Source organism: Borostomias antarcticus (genome assembly GCF_949987555.1).
Source record: "Borostomias antarcticus genome assembly, chromosome: 5".
NCBI classification, from domain to species: domain Eukaryota; kingdom Metazoa; phylum Chordata; class Actinopteri; order Stomiiformes; family Stomiidae; genus Borostomias; species Borostomias antarcticus.
In genome coordinates, this window is record NC_140238.1 from 24,654,213 (window position 1) to 24,671,579 (window position 17,367).

Here is a 17,367-nt window from a genome sequence, read left to right on the forward strand (position 1 = left end):
TTGACTGACAAATCAGCAAGAAGCTGTTTGTGTAAACGGCTCATGACAGGCCTACCTTGGATTTGAAAGTTGGACGGGCTAACATCGTGCTAAACAAGAGGTGTTCTAAAGTTGGGTTATATTTTGTCAACATTAACAGCAGAAATGTAAAATTATTTGTCAAAACGAAATGCCAACAAACTGGTTATTCTAACTAAAATGGATTTATCACTCTCTGTGTTACGGCTCGCATGCCCTCGCCTCCACAACCGCCTCCCTCTCTCCCCTCTGGGCTCGCTGCGCGCTCGGGGCGTCCTACGCGCTCTACCGCACGTCGCATCGGCCCAGGCATGCAACGCTCTGGCTCTCCGGAGTTTCCCCCCACTACCGGGCGTTCCCCGTCTCCGGCCAGCTCCGCGGACTCGGCAGTCTCCTCCCACTCCGGTGACGAAGAGTCGGATCCCGACATGCCCAGCACATCGGCCCGTGCGCAACGACAAGAACGGCGCGCTCGTCTCCGACGATGACGCGGGCGCGGCTCTACTCACCGGTTTCCCATTCATCATCACCACACCTGTCCCTCGTTCTGCAATCACCTTCAACCCCTACAAGAACCTGGTCTACACTCCACTCATCGCCAGATCTTACCATAACCTTACGTGGTAAAGTATAGCCTAGCCTACGATTTTGCTTACCTGTATTTTGTAGTGCTTTCCTTGTTCCCTGCTCGTGATTACTATCACTCACCCTGCCTATCCTCCTCGTCTCTCCAGTATCCCGGACCCCCTCTGCTGAGTTGTACCAGCTAGCAGAGCCCTCACCCTGCTCCACCTCCGGATCCCTCCGGCTCCCTTGAACCAAGAACATTTTTATTATTTAGTGGCAGTTTGGTGGCTCCTATTATTTCTCTCCTATTATATTTTTGTGGCATCCTTTTTGTGGCTCCCCCTTTGTGTTACCTTATTAAATCGCCCCTCCGGGCTTTACCGTTCCTTGCCTCCTCCTTTCCTGTTGCGCCTGGGTCCCACACCGAACCATCACACTCTGTCTCGTATATCTGAGAATATTTGCAAGGGAAAGCAAGCACACACAAGTCACTGACAGGAATGTGTGGAACAGGAAAAACGTTCTGATTATTTACTACCTGCAGTAGAGTTAGCAAAGCCATTCAAACCATCACAGTAACCTCCATAAAAAATAATTGAAACCTCAGATGTTATAAAACAATTGGTTCCCTAAATAAACTAATACATCTATTCCTGTAGTAGTCTATTCAGTGTTGATTGAGCTAGCTCGGATTAGCCGGGACTCTCTTTTCAGGAACCTCAGTTTCCAATCTCAGTATAAATCAACTGAGACTTCAGGGTTAGACTCAGAGAGTACTGAAGCCCCCCAGGGTCAGGGTTAAGATATACACACTGACATGTGGAACATTTGGAAGGTCAGATATGAGCCAGCAGGCGGAGCGTTGGACTGGGTAAAGGGCAGCCGGCACCTGGCCTCGGCCTGCTGGAATAATCACTGGCCTGAGAAACACAGCTGCCTTTGGTAGGAATAGTACTGGACCACTTAATTCAGCAGGGCACCATGTTCAGTAGTGATTTGTCTGTGTGTGGCCTAACTGTTATTTCAACGTTGAGGCTGCTTGGTCGGAGAACTTGATGATGGTTCCTGCTGTCTGAAGGACTTGGCGATCTGACAGAGCCAGGCCCTGTCAGCACCACGCCTCAGCTGAGACCTGTTACTGTGTTATTATGCACCTGTTACTGTGTTATTATGCACCTGTTACTGTGTCATTACGCACCTGTTACTGTGTTATTATGCACCTGTTACTGTGTTATTACGCACCTGTTACTGTGTTATTACGCACCTGTTACTGTGTTATAATGCACCTGTTACTGTGTTATTACGCACCTGTTACTGTGTTATTACGCACCTGTTACCGTGTTATTATGCACCTGTTTCCGTGTTATTACCCACCTGTTACTGTGTTATTATGCACCTGTTACTGTGTTATTACGCACCTGTTACTGTGTTATTACGCACTTGTTACTGTGTTATTATGCACCTGTTACTGTGTCATTACGCACCTGTTACTGTGTTATTATGCACCTGTTACTGTGTTATTACGCACCTGTTACTGTGTCATTACGCACCTGTTACTGTGTTCTTATGCACCTGTTACTGTGTTATTACGCACCTGTTACTGTGTTATTATGCACCTGTTACTGTTTTATTACGCACCTATTACTGTGTTCTTATGCACCTGTTACTGTGTTATTACGCACCTGTTACTGTGTTATTATGCACATGTTACTGTGTTATTACGCACCTGTTACTGTGTTCTTATGCACATGTTACTGTGCTATTACGCACCTGTTACTGTGTTATTACGCACCTGTTACTGTGTTATTATGCACATGTTACTGTGTTATTACGCACCTGTTACTGTGTTATTACGTAGCCCATTCTGTGTTCTGTAGTAAAATGTAAAATACTGCATAACATTCCAGTCCATATTGAAGTTGTAAGCAGTGAGCAGGTTGGCAGGGTATATACAGTATGTCATGACAGAGGTGTGTGTGTTTGTGTGTGTGTGTGTGTGTGTGTGTGTGTGTGTGTATGTGTGTGTGTGTGTGTGTGTGTGTGTGTGTGTGTGTGTGTGTGTGTGTGTGTGCATGTGTGTGTAACTGAGTTGTATTGGTTAAACTCACTCCTTAGTACAAATACCACCCACCCGTGCCATCAAATCACTAGCTTTTTGGTGGCGTAGCTGGTGGTGTTAATGAGAGGTGGTCGCGTACCTGGTATTGGTGTTAATGAGAGGTGGCCATGTAGCTGGTAGAGGTGTTAATGAGAGGTGATCATGTACAGTAGCTGGTAGTGGTGTTAATGAGATGTGGTCATGTAGCTGGTAGTGGTGTTAATGAGATGTGGTCATGTAGCTGGTAGTGGTGTTAATGAGATGTGGTCATGTAGCTGGTAGTGGTGTTAATGGGAAGTGGTCGTGTAGCTGTTAGTGGTGTTAATGAGAAGTGGTCGTGTAGCTGGTATTGATGTCCACATCTACGATGATCTTCCACTGAATTGGTGTGAACGATGGCATGCACACACACTCTCTACACATACACTCTACACACACACTCCACACACACTCTACAAACTTGTCCATGCGTTTATCTTCAGAAGACTCGACTACTGTAACGGTGTGTTTACATGTCTCTCTAAAAAATCGATCAGACAGCTGCAGCTGATTCAGAACGCTGCTGCTCGAGTCCTCACTAAGACTAAGAAAGTGGATCACATCACTCCAGTTCTGAGGTCTTTACACTGGCTTCCTGTCTGTCAAAGTATTGACTTTAAAATACTGCTGTTGGTTTATAAAGCACTGAATGGTCTAGGGCCAAAATATATTTCTGATCTGCTGCTACGTTATGAACCATCCAGACCTCTCAGGTCGTCTGGCACAGGCCTGCTTTCTGTCCCCAGAGTTAAAACAAAACATGGAGAAGCAGCATTCAGTTTTTATGCTCCACATATCTCTCTCAGTTCTTTTAAATCAAGACTGAAGACTTTTTGTTTTTGCTGCTGCTTTTTATTAAATCAAATAATTATTTATTCATACACTGCACTGTAACTTTTATTCCTGTATTTTATTTTTCCTGTATTTTGTTTTAAATGTCCTTTTTTTGCATTTTATGTGACCTTTTATGTGTTGCACTTTGTCTTGATGGTTTTAATGTCTCATGTAAAGCACTTTGAATTGCCTTGTTGCTGAAATGTGCTATACAAATAAACTTGCCTTGCCTTGCTTTACACACACTCCGCACACACTCACTACACACATTCACTACACACACACTACACAAACTCACTACACATACTCTCTACACACACTTTACACGCACCCTCAGTACACACTCTCTCTACACATCCTTACTAAACACACTCTTCAAACCCTCTACACACACTCTCTACACACACTCTACACACACTCTGCACACTCTCTCTACACACTCTCTCAAAACACACTCACTACACACACTCACTACACACCCTCTACACTGACTCACTACACTTCATACAAGGCATCCAAAACCACCCTCCTACCTCTTCTCTGTAGTAGACCCGGTGGTGCCAGCAGCACTGAGAGAAATGTTCTCCTCTCACACAAACACCCCCCCCCCCTCTCCCTCTCTCCCTCCCTCTATCTCTCACTCACTCTCTCCTCACTGAAACAAACTGTCTTCCTTTCACACACACCTCCCTCCCCCCTCTCTCCCTCCCTCTCTCTCTCTCTCCCTCTCTCTCCCTCCCTCTCTCTCTCTCTCCCTCCCCCCCCTCTATCTCCCTCTCCTTCTCTCTGGCAGTCTTTGTTGGTTTTTCTCATGGAGTGCGGACGTCTGTTTTTTCTTTCATCTCCTAAGGAGAAAGGCTTCTCTACCCTAACCTTCCCTTCCACACATTCTTTCCTTTCTCTATCCTCAACTCAATATCTCGCTCTTTTTCTCTTGTTCTCTCACTCTCGCTTTCCTACTTTCTCTCCCTTCTCTCTCTCTCTCTCTCTCTCTCTCCGCCTCATGCTGCTTTGGTCAGCCTGACAGTAGGAGCTCTCTCTCTGTACCTCTCTCTCCCTCTCTCTCTCCCTCTCTCTCTCTCCCTCTCCTTCTCTCTCTCTCTCTGTACCTCTCTCCCTCTCTCTCTCGCTCCCTCTCTCCCTCTCTCTCTCTCCCTCTCCTTCTCTCTCTCTCTCTGTCTACCTCTCTCCTATGCATCTCTGTGTGGATGAGGGGAACAGGGACTTGACTCTCCCTTCTTCCTCCACCTCTCCTCCTCTCCTCTGACAGAGGGATCATGTTCTATTTTCAGCTGGTGATCATGGCCGGTACGGTTCTCCTGGCGTACTATTTCGAGTACACCGACACGTTCCCTGTGCACGTCCAGGGGTTCTTCTGCTACGACAAGGCGTTCTCCAAGCCCTACCCCGGCCCCGACGACGCCAGCAGGATCCCGCCGTTCCTGGTGTACTCGCTGGTCACCGCCATCCCCACCTTCACGGTAAGACCTGCTCCGTCATATGCTCTGTGTGTGTGTGTGTGTGTGTGTGTGTGTGTGTGTATGTGTGTGTGTGTGTATGTGTGTGTGTGTGTGTGTGTGTGTGAGAGCTAGAGTATAAGGTGGAGAGTCGGGGGAGCTTCTGTGTGATTCTAAGGGGGGTGTTTGACTGGTTTTACTTTGTTTATGGTAGTGCAGGTTATGTACAGTATATGTGTGTGTGAGAATGTGTGTGTTTGTGTGTGCGTGTGTTCATGTGTGTGTGTGTGTGTGTGTGTGTGTGTGTGCTTGTTTTCTCCTGTGTTTGTTTAGATCTTGAGGCTTGTCTGTATTTGGGTGGTTTGAAGCTTCTTGTGTCTCTCTGTGTCTGACAGACAGGATGAACAGATTGGCGAGCTGCATGTAGCCCCTACTATCCTATACACAGAGTGTGTGTGTGTGTGTGTTTGTGTGTGTGTGTGTGTGTGTGTGTATGTGTGTGTGTGTGTGTTTGTGTGCGTGCGTGTGTGTTTGTGTGTGCGTGTGTGTGGGTGTGAAATAGGTGAGCGACCTGCTCCGTGCTGAGAGCTAATGGATCCAGACAGAGTCGGAGGAAGAAGAGAGAGAACTGGAGAATAGAGGAGAGAGGAAAGTCAGAAATAGAGTGATACAGGCAGCAGATTATCTTAAAGAAACAGAGAGGTGTAGAGACAGAGGGAGGGAGAGGGAGGGGGGAGGGAGGGGGGGGAGGGAGGGAGGGGAGAGCGAGGGGGAGGGGGGTGGGGAGGTAGGGAGAGAGAGAACGAACAGACACAAAGAAACACATGGAGGGTAATTTAGATGGAAGGGTTAGAGTAGCAAGACTGTGCAGCCACCTAATGGGTGTGTGTGTGTGTGTGTGTGTGTGTGTGTGTGTGTGTGTGTGTGTGTGTGTGTGTGTGTGTGTGCGTGCGTGCGTGCGTGCGTGCGTGCGTGCGTGCGAGTCAGTCAGTGTGAAACATGGAACACCTGGCATTGGCACAGACCTCGACCACAGCATCTAGAGACTCAACCACAACACTACATAAACACTACATCTAGAGACTCAACCACAACACTACATAAACACTACATCTAGAGACTCAACCACAACACTACATAAACACTACATCTAGAGACTCAACCACAACACTACATAAACACTACATCTAGAGACTCAACCACAACACTACATAAACACTACATCTGGAGACTCAACCACAACACCACATAAACACTACAAATAGTCTCAACCACAACACCACATAAACCAGTTTTAGTTTTTGAGTTTCCGATCTCAGCGTAAATCTCAGTGTAAATCAACTCAGGTTTAAACTCAGAGTTTATTGAACCCGCTTTCTGGAATACCCCCCGGCTGAAACAACCACAACAACACCAAACCATATCACCATGCACGTAAACATAACCTTGAGCGTGGTTCAGACCAAACATAGTCAGACCAGACACAGTCAGACAGGGAGGGCTACCTGACCAGGCTCAGGTGTGATGCAGCGGGATCTGACCTGAGGTCAGCCTCATCAGAGCACATCAGTGTACAGCAGCCCTGCCTGACATGGTCTAGGCCCTGTGATGTACAAACATGACACCTCACCCCGCACTGGCTAGCTAGCTCTAGGAGGAGAAAGAGAGAGAGAGAGAGAGACAGAGAGAGAGAGATAAATATATATATAGAGAGAGATAGATATAGAGAGAGATAAAGATAGAGAGAGATAGAGAGAGAGAGAAAGAAATATATAGAGAGAGAGACAGAGAGAGAGAGAAATATATATATATATATATAGATAGATAGAGAGAGAAAGCTAGAGAGAGATAGAGAGAGAGATAAAGATAGAGAGAGAGAGATAGACAGAGAGAGAAAGATAGAGAGAGAGATAGACAAAGAGAGAAAGAGAGAGAGAGATAGAGAGAGAGAGAAAGATAGATAGAGAGAGAGAGAGAGAAAGATAGAGAGAGAGAGAGAGAGAGAGAGAGAGAGAGAGAGAGAAAGAGATTGTTACAGTGCAGCAGGCAGTTGGCTCTCTCACTCAGAGCTCCATTCAGTCCTCCCCCTGGCTGTTGGTCTGTGTTTGTGGGTCAGAGCCACAGTCCCCCAGGACCACTATAGAGAGCCATGGCGATCACCCATCCTCCAGGGGGCCCCTCTACTAATTAGAGTTATCAGTCAGACTTTGATGTCTCGGTTTGTCATTAACATTGGAGGAGAGGACAGGGGAGAGGAAGAGAGAGGACAGGGGAGAGGAAAGAGGAGAAGAGGAGAGGAAAGGATGACTGGTGTTGCTGGTGTGACTCTAGCCCTAACCCGTCTCCTGCATCACCTCTGTTCTGAATGAGCTGATCATCTGGCTCTGTGACTGTCTGTCTGTCTGTCTCTTTATCTGTAAGTCTGTCTGTCTGTCTCTTTATCTGTCTGTCTGTCTGTCTCTTTATCTGTCTGTCTGTCTGTCTCTTTATCTGTCTGTCTGTCTCTTTATCTGTCTGTCTGTCTGTCTCTTTATCTGTCTGTCTGTTGGTCTGTCTCTTCTGCAGCATGACTACTTGACCAGCGACAAGGTCACACGTCTCCTCTCTCATATCGCTGTCCATCCAGTAGAATAGCCCAGTAGCTTTTACCCATGGTAATCACTGAGGCTGCTGTTACTGTAAACCTTTTCCTAACACACACACACACACATTTGAGATTGGCTCATTCCTAGGGCACCTTTAAATTACATTACTTTTTATTGACCACACAGTGACACACAAAGTACAGTACATGCGTTAGCGGCGACAGCAGACAACACACACATGCTTTCTTTTACAGTTACAGTGCAGTTACAGTATAGTTACAGTTACAGTAGAGTTACAGTTACAGTAGAGTTACCGTGCAGTTGCTGTTACAGTAGAGTTACAGTGCAGTTACATACAGTAGAGATACAGTAGTAGAGTGTGCTTTGGGAAGATGGCTGAACAGTTGCACGGTGTTGTGATGGCTCTCTATGGAACACCTACCTAATCGCCCTCAGATTAAAGACCTGGATCATGAGATTAAACTCCACCCTGCGTCTGGGTTCTAATAAGCAGTTCCTTGCTGAACCTTCTACAGAGCACAGTGGCTTTGGGAAACACACCCGACTCTAACCCTAGTCCTAACCCTCCCCCAGCTCACCTCTCCGTTTACCCACTGGCTGTCTGAGGGCTGGGGAGGCCGGGCAGCTCGTTAGCACGACTGCTCATCAGCACCAAGGGAGAACATGATGAAAGGCAGACTGGTTCACTCGTGATTGGAGTATGGATGAGAGAAATGGGAGTATAGATGTCTGTGTACACTGTGGTTGACTGGCTGGCTGGCTGGTTGACTAGCTGGCTAGTTGGTTAACTGACTGGTTGGTTGGTTGACTGGCTCATTGATTGGTTGACTGGCTGGTTGACTGGCCTGCTGGTTGGTTGACTGACTGGTTGGCTGGCTGGTTTGCTGGCTGGTTGACTGGCCGGCTGGTTGGTTGACTGGCTGGTTGACTGGCCGGCTGGTTGGTTGACTGGCTGGTTGGCTGGCTGGTTTAATGGCTGGTTGACTGGCCGGCTGGTTGGTTGACTGGCTGGTTGACTGACTGGTTGGCTGGCTGACTCTGACTGTTGTATATTCCCAGTTGAATGAGCTTCCTGCAAAGAAACAGTCACACATACAGCCACGGGTGCAGGAACTAACAAACGCACGCACGCACGCACGCACAAACACACACACACACACACACACACACACACACACACACACACACACACACACACACACACACACACACACACACACACACACACATACATATGCATCTATTCTCCCATTTCTCCTGTCCATACACTCATCCTCTATTTGTCTCTCTCTCTTGTTTTCTCTCTCAATTCAATTCAAAGTGCTTTATTGGCATGATAAGATGCATCTCACATTGCCAAAGCATTCATATAACAACAGCATAGTAATTAGTCACACTCACCAAAATCTGTAAATACTGTATATATTGTGATGATTTCATGTAAACTTCATGCATGGGCATTTTTTAATGTGGATGGTTGCAATGTCATCTAGCAATATGATTGGCATCTGGCAGTGTGATAGCTGAACACATGCACATTAACATGCACACACACACACACACACACACACACACACACACACACACCCACACACACACACACAAATGCAGGCACACATCACAGATGTAATGTGATTAGCTTGTAGGAGTCGACACAGCTCCTAAGCTCTGATCCCTTTTTGGTTTGGCAAAAAGCCGGGACACCACAGGGGTCCTGCCTGGTGGAGTGTCATGTCAGGGAATGAGGACAGAGTGGGAGGATGTAGAGAAAAAGGAGAGGGGAAGATGGATAGGGTACTGAGAAGTGGGAGAGAGGGGAAGATGGAAAGAGAGATTGAATGACAGAGAGCATGGAGAGAGAGAGACAGAGAGAGAAGGAGAGAGAGAGAGACATAGAGAGAGAGAGACATAGAGACAGATGGGGAGAGAGAGAGAGAGAGAGGGAGAGAAACAGAGAGAGAGAGAGAGAGGGAGAGACAGAGAGAGGGAGAGAGAGAAACAGAGAGAGAGACCAGAGCCTCTGCTCCCCACCTGCAGCTCAGCAGTCCGTTGATTCAAAGAGAATTTGGGCGGTGATTTAATGGTGAGGATTTGGAAAAGAGAGCATGAAATGGACGGAGGGAAGGACAAAGGGAGGGAGAGAGACCTGCTTCTCCAAGATGAGACCCTACTGATCCACACAAACAAGAGAACAGCAGAGGATGAGACAGAACACTAATACTGTACACCGGTCTGAAGCTGCTGAACGTGAACATGAGCGACGTTCACTCTGGCGGGAGTGAACGGCGCTCCCGCGAAAGTAAACTCCTCTCACGAGTGTTGCCAGATACTGTGGAACTTTCCAGGCAAAAACCGTCAAAACGCACACAAAACAGACCAAAAGGTTTGGCAGAAAACCACCCAATCTGGCAACACGTCTGTGTCGCACTCTTTTATATCACCAACATGCGCTGCGTGGGACATACAGTAGCTAATAGCTCCATGCTACATAGCTCCATGTAAGTCATTGGTGATTCTACCGTGTATAAGGGTTAGGGTTATGCTTCTTTGATATCCTTCCCCAACAGGCCCCGCCCTCTCTGCCTGAAGGCTCCTGTCAGCCTTCAGAGCTCCGAGGGTGGGGAGACGCCCAATAGAGACTCACGCTCGCTCTCTTACCTAGCAACAGCCTTCTCTAGCAACCCAGCGGTCACCTAATGGTCCTCTCTCCCCTTCAAAGGGTAGGGAGGGACTACAGTAGTGGTCAGATAGGAGTGTGGTCACCTAATGGTCCCCTCACAGTCAGTAAAATGTCAGATAGGAGTGTGGTCACCTAATGGTCCCCTCACAGTCAGTAAAGGGTCAGTGTCTCTGCTCCATGCTCATTACATCCCTCCCGTTCTGATGTTACCGTTCAGATCTTTGTTGCCATGGAACCATTAGTAGCTGTGTCTGTTTCCCTAATGGAAGGGGAGTGCTACTGGGCACGCACCTCAGAGCTCTGTTCCTCCCATGGAGGAGACCTGTTAGACAGGCCCTTGGTATGTTAGAGTAGCTGATTCAGCTAGGCAAACAACACAGTGATAACCTCCCTCTTCAGATCTGACTTACCGTACTTATCTCTCTCTGTCTCTCTCTTTCTCCCTCTATCTCCCTCTGTCTCTCTTTCTCCTTGTTTTTCTCTGCCTCTCTCTGTCTCCCTCTCTATCTCTGTCTCTCTTTCTATCTCTATCTCTTTCTGTCTCCCACTGTCTCTCTTTCTCCATCTACTGTATCTCTCTCGGTCGCTCTCTTTTTCTCCCTCTACAGCTCTCTTTTTTCCCTCACTGTCTCTCTCTTTTTCCCCTCACTGTCTCTCTCTTTTTCCCCCTATATCTCTCTGTATCTCTCTCTTTCTCTTTCCCTCTCTGAAGGACAGTGGCATATAAACACAACACATGCGGAGGAGGGCTTGGTTGATGGCGGTATATAAAGAGAATGGTGGAGGCTTATATGCTGTATGAGTCAAACATAACTCAGTGTCTGGGGGATCCAGCTTATTGACAGCACAACAACAACAACAACAACAACCAAAAACACTCAGGGGAGTTGAGGGAAATGCTATTTATGAGTAAGGCAGCTGACAAAATGTGCCAAGATGAAAAATAATAATGTTGGCTAGTATCTGTGTGAGCTGCCAATAGGCCTACACACTGAAGAATTTCACAGTTTGAGACGCTCAATAAAGTAATCATGTTTGTTGATGCTCCGCTGCTTGCTCTCAGGGGGTGTAAATGTACAGTAGGCTACGATTACCTCTCTGTCGCCCATGTCACCAACCAGGCGCACCCCGCCCAATGGAATACTTTATTTGATCCAGGGACAGGCGTTTTCTAGGTAAAGAATCACTTGGACATGATGGAATTTGATTCTGACCATCGCAATGGAGTGTGCGGATTAGTAGGTGGTAGATACTGAGAGTTTTAAATGAGAACGTTGAGTTCATTAGTCATGCTAACGTTGAGATCATTAGCCATGCTAACGTTGAGATCATTAGCCATGCTAACGTTGCGATCAGCCATGCTAACGTTGAGATCATTAGCCACGCTAACATTGAAATCAGCCATGCTAACATTGAGATCATTAGCCATGCTACTGTAACATTGAGATCGTTAGCCTTGCTAACATTGAGATCAGCCATGCTAACGTTGAGATCATTAGCCATGCTAACGTTGAGATCAGCCTTGCTAACGTTGAGATCATTAGCCATGCTAACATTGAGATCAGCCATGCTAACGTTGAGATCATTAGCCATGCTAATGTTGAGATCAGCCATAACGTTGAGATCATAGCCATGCTAACGTTGAGATCAGCCATGCTAAGGCTGAGATCATTAGCCATGCTAACGTTGAGCATCAGGAGAGAGTCACGAGTTGGTGGTGGCAGCATGGGTGAAACATTTTCCGAGCTCTTGGTGTAGGGCCTATGAGTTTTTGAAACCCAGATCCAAATCTGGAAACAGCAGAATTTGCATAATAAAGAAACTCTAGAGCAGTGTTTACCTCTCCACTGGGTGTGACATGGAGCACAGCTGTCACCGTGACTAGTCCAAATGACACGGGACGACAAGCCTGAAGGTTAAACACATCAATCAACTGAACCGTGTCACTGTGGCATCTCTGACTGCAGATCCTGGTGGGGGAGATGATGGCGTTCTTCACCAAGGCTGAGGGGACTCAGGAGAAGACCATCGTCACCGCAGACTGCTGCTACTTCAACCCCCTGCTCCGACGCATCATCCGCTTCCTGGGTAAGCCCCGCCCACTGCACAGCAGAACGACCGGGTGAGAACAGGAGGAGAATATGAGAACAGGAGAACAGAACAGGAGTAGAACAGGATGACAGGAGAACAGAACAGGAGGAGAACAGGAGGACAGGAGAGCTGAAACAAGGAAGTTAATACAGTTTTGATGCACAACCCCTGGATGCACATGAGCACACAACCTCCGAGAGAAACCATGCAGATCCTAGACAGTTTCAGAAGGAGGGAAGATATCTTTCTAACAATGGCAGGCAGATAAGAAGTGTTATGAATATTAATTCAGTCACATATTTGCATATTGGGTTATTTCAGTGGCAATAAAAGCTTTAGTAATTTCACACTCTAGCTGATAAAGTGAAGAACACACTTCATGCCTTTTTAAGTTCCCCTGTTTCTAAAGAGCTATTTACACACCCTCAACCCCTCCTATCCTTCTCTCTCCCTCCCACCCCCCCCTCCCCTTACCCCCACAGGCGTCTACTCCTTCGGTCTCTTCACCACCACCATCTTTGCCAACGCCGGCCAGGTGGTGACTGGAAACCAGACGCCCCACTTCCTGTCGGCGTGCCGGCCCAACTACACGGCGCTGGGGTGCCAGTCCACCACGCAGTACATCAGCGAGCGCCGCGCCTGCACCGGGAACCCGCTGCTCGTGGTGTCTGCACGGAAATCCTTCCCCTCCAAGGACGCAGCGATCAGCGTCTACGCAGCGGTCTACACTGTGGTAGGTTTCTAGAGGGAGGTTGATTCACTGATGTGCACACAGGAAGAAGCATACAGCTATAGAATGCCTTGTTCTCCTTCTCAGTACTTTTACATTGGATGACACAAACTGTGTTCAAAACCGTTCCCTGTTCTCTATAGGCCTACTGTAGTGCACTATATAGTACATTTTTTTCTAGTGTCAAATTCTCAACGGTTAATTTAATTCACTTTATAACAGCTTCTGTGAAGTTACTTGATCTAAACAGTAATAAATATGTTTTTTTTAATTGATTTCTTGATTTCTTTCACAACACAACTCACAATTTCTAGGGTTGTCTTTCACAGGGGGTAAATATGATGGAACACTAATAAAGTAGCCTACAACCTTCATGAACATTACTCAACTGGACAGAAAGACAATCGAAGTTGGTCAATTTACCGGTTGACAATGTCGGCGAATCAACAAAAGACGTCTTATGTTAGACAGGCACCTAATGCGAGTTTGGGTTCACCTCCGTCTTTGCCTCAGGAGCAGAAGTTGAACCAACAGCAGCCAAACGGCTACAGGATCCATTGTTGTAACGTTAACTGCTTTAGCCACCGATTGCTACCGTTATAAGTTGGTGCTTGTGAGCTAATGTTAAGTCTGGAAATTTTACAACCTGCTTTTAGCACACAGCCCCATTTAATTGTTCCCTATGTAGTTCACTATATGACAGACAGTAGGCTACATAGGGAATAGTGAGTGAGTGAACGAGTGAGCGGTTTTGAACATAGCTACAGAATGTGTGTGTGTGTGTGTGTGTGTGTCTGTGTGTGTGTATGCATGTGTGTGTGTGTTTGTGTGTGCGTGTGTATCTTCAGATGTACGTGACGCTGGTGTTCAGGACCAAAGGCACGCGTCTGACCAAGCCTGTGGTGAGCCTGGCCCTGCTATGTCTGGCCATGCTTGTGGGCGTGGTCAGGGTGGCTGAGTACCGCAACCACTGGGCCGACGTCCTGGCCGGCTTCTTCACGGGTGGAGCCATCGCAGTCTTCTTGGTGAGGGGGAGGAGGGAGACTTGGAAGAAGGGAGATATTCTGTTGTAGATGGGATGTTCTGTTAGGGACGGGATGTTCTGTTGTAGATGGGATGTTCTGTTAGGGACGGGATGTTCTGTTGTAGATGGGATGTTCTGTTAGGGACGGGATGTTCTGTTGTAGATGGGATGTTCTGTTAGGGATGTTCTATTTGAGACGAGACTTTCTGTTAAGGATGTTCTGATGGAGACGGGTGTTATGGGGATGACATTTGATAATAGTGATGATGATGACGATGATTATTATGATGATGGTGATGATGATGAAGATGATGATGATTTCTCTGCGATTGATTCAGTTCATTCTGTCAGTTCATTTTAACAGCCCTCATTACAGGAGAACTAACTGTTGTCACTGACAATTTCTCTCACTCCCTCCCTCCCTCCCCCTCTCCCCCCCCCCCCTTCCTCCCTGCCCAGGTGACCTGTGTGATCAACAGCTTCCGTCAGACGCGGCCCGCTCCCCTGCCTCTGCGGCCCCAGCGGCCTGAGTCGGTCTTGGGCATGCCCATGGTGGCGCTTCCCTGCGTGGAGAGTCCCCTCCAGAAGCTAAGTGGGCCTCAGGTAAGGGGCGGGGCCAGGGAGGAGGCAGGGCTGCACACACAGGGGGCGGGGCCCCCCCACCTTCTGTTGCCCCACCCCCACCCACCTTCTGTTGTCCCCTCTTCCCCACCCCACCCCGCCCACCTTCTGTCCCCATCCCTATAGCTGTCCCCTCGTCACATGCATGCCCAAGCCCCGACACCCCCCACAAACGCCTCCCCCCCGGACCCACCACCCCCCGACCCCCCAAACTGGATACAGATGTAGGGGTGTGACACGTCCACTCTGCTGCTAAGGTACTGTGGTCTATAGTCTACTATAGTCTGACCACTGGTGGTCTATAGTCTACTATAGTCTGACCACTGGGGACCAGGGTGTGACTGGATCAGTGTTTTAGCTGAACCCAGGTGTTATACGCCAGCCAAGAGAATCACAGGAGCTTGCATGGAGAATCTAGCAGTAGAACTAGACAGTAGGGAGTATGGTGGACCATGGAGGTTTGAGTTTGTTGAGACCAGAGACAGTCTACTCTTGTCTGTTACCCTCACTAACCCTCACCTGACTCCCTCTCTCCCCTGTCTCCTCACTCCCTCTCTGCCCTGTCTCCTCCTCTCCTCACTTTCTCCCCTGTCTCCTCCTCTCCTCACTCCCTCTCTCCCGTCTCCTCCACTCCTCACTTTCTCCCCTGTCTCCTCCTCTCCTCACTCCCTCTCTCCCCCGTCTCCTCCTCTCCTCACTACCTCTCTCCCCCGTCTCCTCCTCTCCTCACTCCCTCTCTCCCCTGTCTCCTCCTCTCCTCACCTCTCTCCCGTCTCCTCCTCTTGATCTTTCTACCTCTCCCTCACTCTCTCCAGCCTCCCGCCCTCTCCTCCTCCCCTCCCTACAACTCCTACCTTCAACCATTCTGAACAATTCTAAATCTTTTGGGATATTCTTTCACTCCTCCCTTTTTTTTCCTCCTTTTCTGCTTTCATTTATTTACTCTTCATTTTATACCCGTCTCTCTCTCTCCCTTTCTCTCCCTTTCTCTCTCTCCTTCTCCCCACCCTGGACATCTCTATCTTTTGTCTCCCCTTATCACGTTCTCGTCTTCTCTCTCTTTCTACCTCTCCCTACCCCTCTCTCTACCTCGCCCTGCTTCTCTCTGTCTGCCTCTCTCATTTTCTGCCACTCTCTCTCTCTCTCTCTCTCTCTCTCTCTCTTCTTCTCTTCTCTTTCTCACTCCTCTCTCTCCCCTGCAGACTCCGAGGGGATCTCCGTTCACCGAGATCACATGACCATCAGCCCCGTCGGTTCCCCGCCCCCCGCGATGTCCCCACACCCTCCCGCTCCATTTCCAGCGGAGTCTAGACCAGGCGTCCGAACACACACACCACACACCCCAACACACACACCAGGCGTCCGAACACACACACCACACACCCCAACACATACACCAGGCGTCCGAATACATGCCCGAAGACACACACCACATGCCTGAACACACGTTAGGGTGCGCAGTACACCCAGACGGCCGCTACACCAGCCTCTACCGGTCCTACTCCACCCAGGTCTAGACCACTGCAGGCATACACACACACACACTCATACCCTGACCCTACCCTCACCCTAGGGGAACCGACAGGAGAGCTCTCCTCTCCAAAGACTTGTCTTTTCCTGGATTCCCAGAGAAACAGACATCACAGCTGTCTAGCTGAACAGTCAGTACAGTGTCAGGTATGCCTCTTTATTTTGTTTCCAGAGGCTGGTTTCTTTACTTGTTTTGTTTAAAAAAAAATATTTTCCATTGTGTGAAGTAGACAGCTCCCTGATGCTACATGCTCCATCCTTGGCGTTCTTTTGAGGAACAGCACCCGTCAGAGTCCGTCCATCTGTCTCTATTTAGAATCGCTGTTTCCCGCTGTCTGTTGGAGACGTCCTCTCAGGAGATGCTCAACCACTCATCCTGAACAGCTGCCCTCTGATCCAGACTCCACACAGACACACACACAGCGACACGCTGAACATGGTAGCTACTTTACTCGTTTGACATTACGAGTTTAGCCTGCACACTGAGAGAATACAGGCACACACACACGGACACACACACACAGACAGACACACACACGGACACATACACACGGAGAGACACACACACGCATGCACACGGACACACACACACACACACACACACACATACACACACACACACACACTCTCACAAAGGAGGACAGGATGGAATGACAGACAAGCTCTCTTCTTCATCCCTTCATCGTCCTGTTGCAGCTGCAGCTGATAGATACAAATCCTACAAAACCATGAGAGAGAAGACGACCACACGTGGCACAACTCTAGCCATGTACAGAGCACCACACACTAGTGTTTTAATCCAGGGAGACGGGGGTCTTGGTTGGACACAGCTTGGTCATCATCATGAAGCCAAAAGCCCTTTTTTTAATATCCATGCATCACTACTGGGACAACCCAGAATGGCGCGAGACACATGGTGTCAGCATGGAACACGGGAGCAGACGGAGCTTCCATAGGACCGGCCAAGAAGCTCTGTCTGTTCCAGGTGGGAGAGGTGTGTTGATCCACGGACTTGCTCATTCATGTAATTATGGGATGGACTGTTGACAGGGTTATTTGTGGAGGACTACTG

General features: G+C 48.3%; 1 protein-coding gene across 1 annotated transcript in view; it reads left to right on the forward strand.

Moving 5' to 3' along the window:
• plppr2a (phospholipid phosphatase related 2a) overlaps nucleotides 1-16,076 on the forward strand; it is a gene marked incomplete at both ends in the record, with an annotated part of 21,177 nt that extends 5,101 nt beyond the window's left edge. Inside the window, 6 exons of the mRNA XM_084437575.1 lie at nucleotides 4,849-5,037; nucleotides 12,267-12,387; nucleotides 12,873-13,123; nucleotides 13,969-14,145; nucleotides 14,604-14,736; nucleotides 15,970-16,076. Of these exons, the coding sequence (XP_084293701.1) occupies nucleotides 4,849-5,037; nucleotides 12,267-12,387; nucleotides 12,873-13,123; nucleotides 13,969-14,145; nucleotides 14,604-14,736; nucleotides 15,970-16,076 (978 nt within the window). The remainder of the gene's footprint in view (nucleotides 1-4,848; nucleotides 5,038-12,266; nucleotides 12,388-12,872; nucleotides 13,124-13,968; nucleotides 14,146-14,603; nucleotides 14,737-15,969) is intronic.
• Nucleotides 16,077-17,367: the final 1,291 nt, after the last annotated feature.